The 6,343-nt window shown below is 50.9% G+C and overlaps 1 protein-coding gene across 1 annotated transcript in view; it reads left to right on the top strand.

Moving 5' to 3' along the window:
- Nucleotides 1-2,675, top strand: part of LOC110493419 (myeloid-associated differentiation marker-like protein 2) — a 3,921-nt gene extending 1,246 nt beyond the window's left edge. Inside the window, exons 1-2 of the mRNA XM_021567675.3 lie at nucleotides 1-47; nucleotides 278-2,675. The exon at nucleotides 1-47 is cut by the window's left edge and continues 1,246 nt beyond it. Of these exons, the coding sequence (XP_021423350.3) occupies nucleotides 1-47; nucleotides 278-911 (681 nt within the window). The 3' untranslated portion in view covers nucleotides 912-2,675. The remainder of the gene's footprint in view (nucleotides 48-277) is intronic.
- The last annotated feature ends 3,668 nt before the right edge of the window (nucleotides 2,676-6,343 follow it).

Genomic DNA, 6,343 nt, shown 5'->3' with positions numbered 1-6,343 from the left:
TCCTGGGATAACCTGACGGTAGCATTCGCCGCCCTGGCGACCCTCATGTACGTATGACATCACCATAATCATCGTTACACGTCATCATGTATGCATAACATCATCAAAATGAGACAAACAAGTGTTAGACATACATTATTATGTCATAAAGTAGACATGGGATAGCCTTTCACTGACTCACCATGACACCACTGACTAACCGTGACATCACTAACATGACATCACTAAACATGACATCGCTGACTAACACAATCCCCCTCCTCTCCTCTTCCTCCAGGTATGTGACAGCCTCGGTGGTTTACCCAGTCTACTTTGTCAGAGCAGAGTGCCCCTACGGAGGCTGTGAGGTCCGGAACTTCCGCATCGCCGTCACTGTCTGCTCCATCGCCGGCTCCCTGTCCTACGGGGCCGAGGTGATCCTCTCGCGGGCCAAACCAGGCCGGGTCGTGGGCTACATGGCAACCGTCTCCGGCCTCCTCAAGGTCGTCCAGGGCTTCGTGGCGTGCATTATCTTCGGAGCGCTGGCGAACGGGACCGAGTATTCACGTCACGTAGCGACGATTTACTGCGTGGTCGTCTACGCCGTCTGCTTCGCCATGACGACCGTCGTGGTTATATTGACCGTGTCCGGTCGCACCGGGTGTCTGAAGTTACCGTTCGACCGGTTTGTTGTTGTTTACACGCTCTTGGCGGTTCTCCTCTACCTCAGCGCCTCCGTCGTCTGGCCCGTGTTCTGCTTCGACAGGAAGTACGGATCTCCAGAGCGCCCGTCGTCATGCCCGCGGGGCCGGTGTCCGTGGGATAGTAAGGTGGTCGTTGCAGTGTTTAGCTTCGTCAACCTGGCGCTGTACGTCGCCGACCTGGTGTACTCACAACGGATACGTTTCGTAACCCAGCAACCACGGGTGTAGAGCAGAATGGGACGGAACAGAACAGAATGGGATACAACGTTATTGTACAGCCAGAAGTGAACATTCACACAAAGACAATATGCTTCGTCTTCCCCCACCAACCACTGGTGAGGTGTAGAATAGGAGGAGGAGTAACCACTGAGTCAGAGAGAAAGGGGCGTCGACTATTCATCAATCCATCACATTTTATTTATAAAGCCATTTTTACATCAGCAGATGTCACAAAGTGTTTATACAGAAACTCAGCCTAAAACCCCAAACAGCAAGATGCAGATGTAGAAGCACGGTGGCTAGGAAAAACTCCCTAGAAAGGCAGGAACCTAGGAAGAGACCTAGAGAGGAACCAGACTCTGAGAGGTCAGTCCTCTTCTGGCTGTGCCGGGTGGAGATTATAACAGTACAAGGCCATTAAGGCTTTTGATTGAGTACATCACCTACTTGCATGAATGTGTCACCCTCTTTTAATGATGGGCTTATATCTCACAACCATGTAACCATTGAGATATAAAATATTCTTATTCAGTGTTTATGCACATAACAGCCAGCTAACCCTGCTACGACACCCCATTCGGGTGACACTCAGTGACTGACCCCTCTCACACCACTCTAGATATGATGGGGGAAGGATGACATCACTAAACATGACATCACTGACTAACACAATCCCTCTCCTCTCCTTCTGACTAGCCTAACACACCCTACCAGACCACACCATCGGCATCTCTAGCTAAATCCCTATTATGCTGCCTCCCCCCCAACTCCCTGCCCCTCGAGCCCAGACTACCACCACTCTATCTGGGTGGAAGATTTGAGAGAGTAGCTCTACTTCACCAACCCATGACACACTCCACTCTCCGTTTCCCCAGTACCAGCCACCTCCCCTGCCCCTCTACCCCCAGAACCCCCCCTCTCTTCCTGGGGTGTGAGGGGAGAGTGTGGCCTCTGTAGCAGCCAGCTGGTTGGGGCTTCTCTGTCAGCAGAACCAGAAGGAGAGGAACAGCACGGAATCTGACCAGCTCATCACACTCTCACTGGGGTCTGCACATTTACATTGAGTCCCCCACCCTCTCTCTGTCTCTCTCTCTGTCTCTCTGTCTCTTACTGTCTCTCTCTCTCTCTCTCTCTCTCTCTCTCTCTCTCTCTCTCTCTCTCTCTCTCTCTCTCTCTCTCTCTCTCTCTTTCTCTCTCTCTCTCTGCCCCCCTCTTTGTGTCTTTCTCTCTTCTTCCTTTCTTCCTCCTCTCCTCTCCTCTCCTCTCCTCTCCTCTCCTCTCCTCTCCTCTCCTCTCCTCTCCTCTCCTCTCCTCTCCTCTCCTCTCCTCTCCTTTCCTCCTCTCCTCTCCTTTCTTCCTCATCCTCCTCTCCTTTCCTTTCCTTTCCTCCTCTCCTCTCTAACTGTGTCTCATCCTCCTCTTCTGCAGTGTCTAATCCAGGCTCAGGGTGTCTTAGTCCCGTTGTCAGGCACGACAGGAAGTTATCAATCCCATAAACACCCTACCGACCATCTCCATGACGATTTCAGAACCCAGTTTGCAGTTCCGTTGTGTTGTGTCAGAATACTGTCTGTTTACTTGTTTGTGTCTAATGTGAGTGCTATTAAGTTATGTTATACTACCAAGTTTTGTAAATTGAATCAATTAGAATTGGAATAACATGGAAAAATCCAGGATTTTGGGGAGATTTGAAACCTTTTGTGATACATCTGTGTGTTGATTTTGCATCTATAAATAAAGTTATATAATTGGGGATTGATACCATCACTCTAAGACTTTGTAGATATCTTGTATTGTACAGTACTAAACATGTGTGTGTGGTGTGTGTGTGTGCGTGTGTGTGTGGGTGTGTGTCTGTGTGTGTGGTGTGTGTATGTGTGTGGTGTGTGTATATGTGTGGTGTGTGTGTATACGTGGTGTGTATGTGTGGTGTGTATGTGTGTGGAGTGTGTATGTGTGTGGAGTGTGTATGTGTGTGGAGTGTGTATGTGTGTGGAGTGTGTATATGTGTGGTGTGTGTGTGTGTATGTGTGGTGTGTGTGTATGTGTGGTGTGTATGTGTGTGGAGTGTGTATGTGTGTGGAGTGTGTATATGTGTGGTGTATGTGTATGTGTGGTGTGTGTGTATGTGTGGAGTGTGTATGTGTGTGGAGTGTGTATGTGTGTGGAGTGTGTATGTGTGTAGTGTGTGTATGTGTGTGGTGTGTGTATATGTGTGGTGTGTGTATATGTGTGGTGTATGTGTATGTGTGGAGTGTGTATGAGTGTGTGGAGTGTGTATGAGTGTGGAGTGTGTATGTGTGTGGAGTGTGTATTAGTGTGGTGTGTGTATGTGTGTGGTGTGTGTATATGTGTGGTGTGTGTATATGTGTGGTGTGTGTGTGTATGTGTGGAGTGTGTATGAGTGTGGAGTGTGTATGTGTGTGTGTGTGATAACAGCCTCAGTGCACAAACACTCTGTGGTACAGATAATCTTTTTTCCGTCTCTTCTCCCTCTCCTCTACTTCCCCCTTCTCCCTCTCCTCTACTTCTCCCTTCTCCCTCTCCTCTACTTCCCCCTTCTCCCTCTCCTCTACCGCCACCCCCTTCTCCCTCTCCTCTACCGCCACCCCCTTCTCCCTCTCCTCTACCGCCACCCCCTTCTCCCTCTCCTCTACCGCCACCCCCTTCTCCCTCTCCTCTACTTCCCCCTTCTCCCTCTCCTCTACCGCCACCCCCTTCTCCCTCTCCTCTACTTCCCCCTTCTCCCTCTCCTCTACCGCCACCCCCTTCTCCCTCTCCTCTACCGCCACCCCCTTCTCCCTCTCCTCTACTTCCCCCTTCTCCCTCTCCTCTACCGCCACCCCCTTCTCCCTCTCCTCTACCTCCTCCTCTCCTCTCCTCTACCGCCACCCCCTTCTCCCTCTCCTCTACCGCCACCCCCTTCTCCCTCTCCTCTACCGCCACCCCCTTCTCCCTCTCCTCTACCGCCACCCCCTTCTCCCTCTCCTCTACCACCACCCCCTTCTCCCTCTCCTCTACCGCCACCCCCTTCTCCCTCTCCTCTACCGCCACCCCCTTCTCCCTCTCCTCTACTTCCCCCTTCTCCCTCTCCTCTACCGCCACCCCCTTCTCCCTCTCCTCTACCTCCTCCTCTCCTCTACCGCCACCCCCTTCTCCCTCTCCTCTACCGGAGGGAGAGAGGGAGGGAGAGAGGGAGAGAGGGAGGGAGAAAAGGATGAGGGAGTAAGAGAATGTGAGAGAGAGAGGGGGATGAGGTGAGGGATGGTGGGAGGTTTGGGGGGACTCAGGTTAGCAGTCCACAGAGATCAAATCCGCCCATCACACACACACACACACACACAGACACACACACACACACACACACACTGTGAGAGTGATCTGTGTGGACAGGTGTCCATCCTAACCATCATGAGGTTCCTGCCTCTCCTGCCAGAGGGACTATAGAGGGTATGTAATCATACTGGGCCTGCAGCCTAAATGGGACCCTACTCCCTATTTAGTGCACTACTTTTGACCAGGATAGGGTAACATTAGGTACGCAGGCTGGCTCGTTGTCATGACAAATCTGGAACGGCCCCTGGGCCCACATTGATGATGTCACTCACTGTCCTAACTGTCAGTCACTCAACACTGCGTGGTGATAGGTTGTGGGTTTATTATTAGGCCTATATCCCTGACCAACTGGCATCCAAACCCAGATCTAAACCTTAACCTTAACCTTAACCCTTACCCTAAACCCTAACCCTAACCTTAACCTTAACCTTAACCCCTACCCTAACCCTAACCTTAACCTTAACCCCTACCCTAAACCCTAACCCTAACCTTAACCTTAACCTTAACCTTAACCCCTACCCTAAACCCTAACCTTAACCCCTACCCTAAACCCTAACCTTAACCTTAACCTTAACCCCTACCCTAAACCCTAACCTTAACCTAACCTTAACCCCTACCCTAAACCCTAACCTTAACCTTAACCCCTACCCTAAACCCTAACCAAACCCTAATCCTAAACCTACCCTAAACCCTAACCTTAACCCCTACCTTAACCTTAACCCTAACCTAAACCCTAACCCTAACCTTAACCCCTACCCTAACCCTAACCTTAACCCTAACCAAACCCTAACCTTAACCTTAACCCCTACCCTTACCCTAACCTTAACCCTTACCCTAATCCTAAACCTACTCTTAACCTTAACCTTAACCCCTACCCTAAACCCTAACCCCTACCCTTACCTTAACATTAACCCCAACCCTAAACCCTAACCCTAACCTTAACCCCTACCCTAACCCTAACCCTAACCCTAATCAAACCCTAATCCTAAACCTACTCTTAACCTTTACCTCAACCATTTTAAATGTCAACTTCAATGGGGGTAGGGACGTCCCAAGGATACCAGATTGCACAAGACCTTTCTAACATGGCTGTGCTCTGAATGACAAGTATTACACAACCTGTTGGCTGTCTCTCTCTTTTGTGTTGTAGTTTTTCATCCGGCGGCCACCATTTGTAATTCCCCCGTGCAGGGAGAGAGATAGCCCTACGGTGGAACAGGAACCATAGACTGAGAAATTTACATTTCACAGAACATCTTGTGGCTTGTGCCCTCTTCTCCCCTTCTCCTCCCTCCATCTCTCTCTCTCCATTCTGCACTCCCTCCTGCCCTCTTCTCTTCTCTCCCTCTCCTCCCTCCATCTCTCTCCCATCTCTCCATTCTGCGCTCCTTCCTGCCCTCTTCTCCCCCTCTCCTCCCTCCATCTCTCTCTCTCCATTCTGCGCTCCCTCCTGCCCTCTTCTCCCCCTCTCCTCGCTCCATCTCTCTCTCTCCATTCTGCGCTCCCTCCTGCCCTCTTCTCCCCCTCTCCTCCCTCCATCTCTCTCTCTCTCCATTCTGCGTTCCCTCCTGCCCTCTTCTCTTCTCTCCCTCTCCTCCCTCCTTCATCTCTCTCTCTCCATTCTGCACGCCCTCCTGCCCTCTTCTCCCCCTCTCCTCCCTCCATCGCTCTCTCTCTCCATTCTGTGCTCCTCCATCTGAGAGAGAGAGACAGATGAGTGCCCTGGAGTGAACTTGTCTGCCTGTGTTATTAGCTATGCGTATCTCTACACCCGACAAGCAGTGTGTGTGTGTGTGTGTGTGTGTGTGTGTGTGTGTGTGGTCCACGCCTCGCCTAGATGCCCCCCTCCCCTCTGCAAATCAAAACTGATTCAGGCAGTCTGTGGTATTTTTAATAAATCTCTGGGGATTTATTTTTCAGAAAAAGAGCGAATGAGTGTTGTCACGCCTCAGTACTCACGCAGGGGAATAGATAGTGCCAAGGCAGTCGGTGTTAAATTGACTTGTGAGAGGAGAGAGAGCGGGGGGGGAGAGAAAGATAGAGGGGGGGGGGGGGGCTGGAAGGCACAAATCAATACGTTTTTCATTCAGACACTTTTCAAGATT

This window comes from Oncorhynchus mykiss, chromosome 13, assembly GCF_057628025.1.
Source record: "Oncorhynchus mykiss isolate SJ-2025 chromosome 13, ASM5762802v1, whole genome shotgun sequence".
NCBI lineage: Eukaryota > Metazoa > Chordata > Actinopteri > Salmoniformes > Salmonidae > Oncorhynchus > Oncorhynchus mykiss.
Note: the sequence above shows the minus strand (reverse complement) of the source record. Positions and strands in the feature narration are given on the sequence as shown.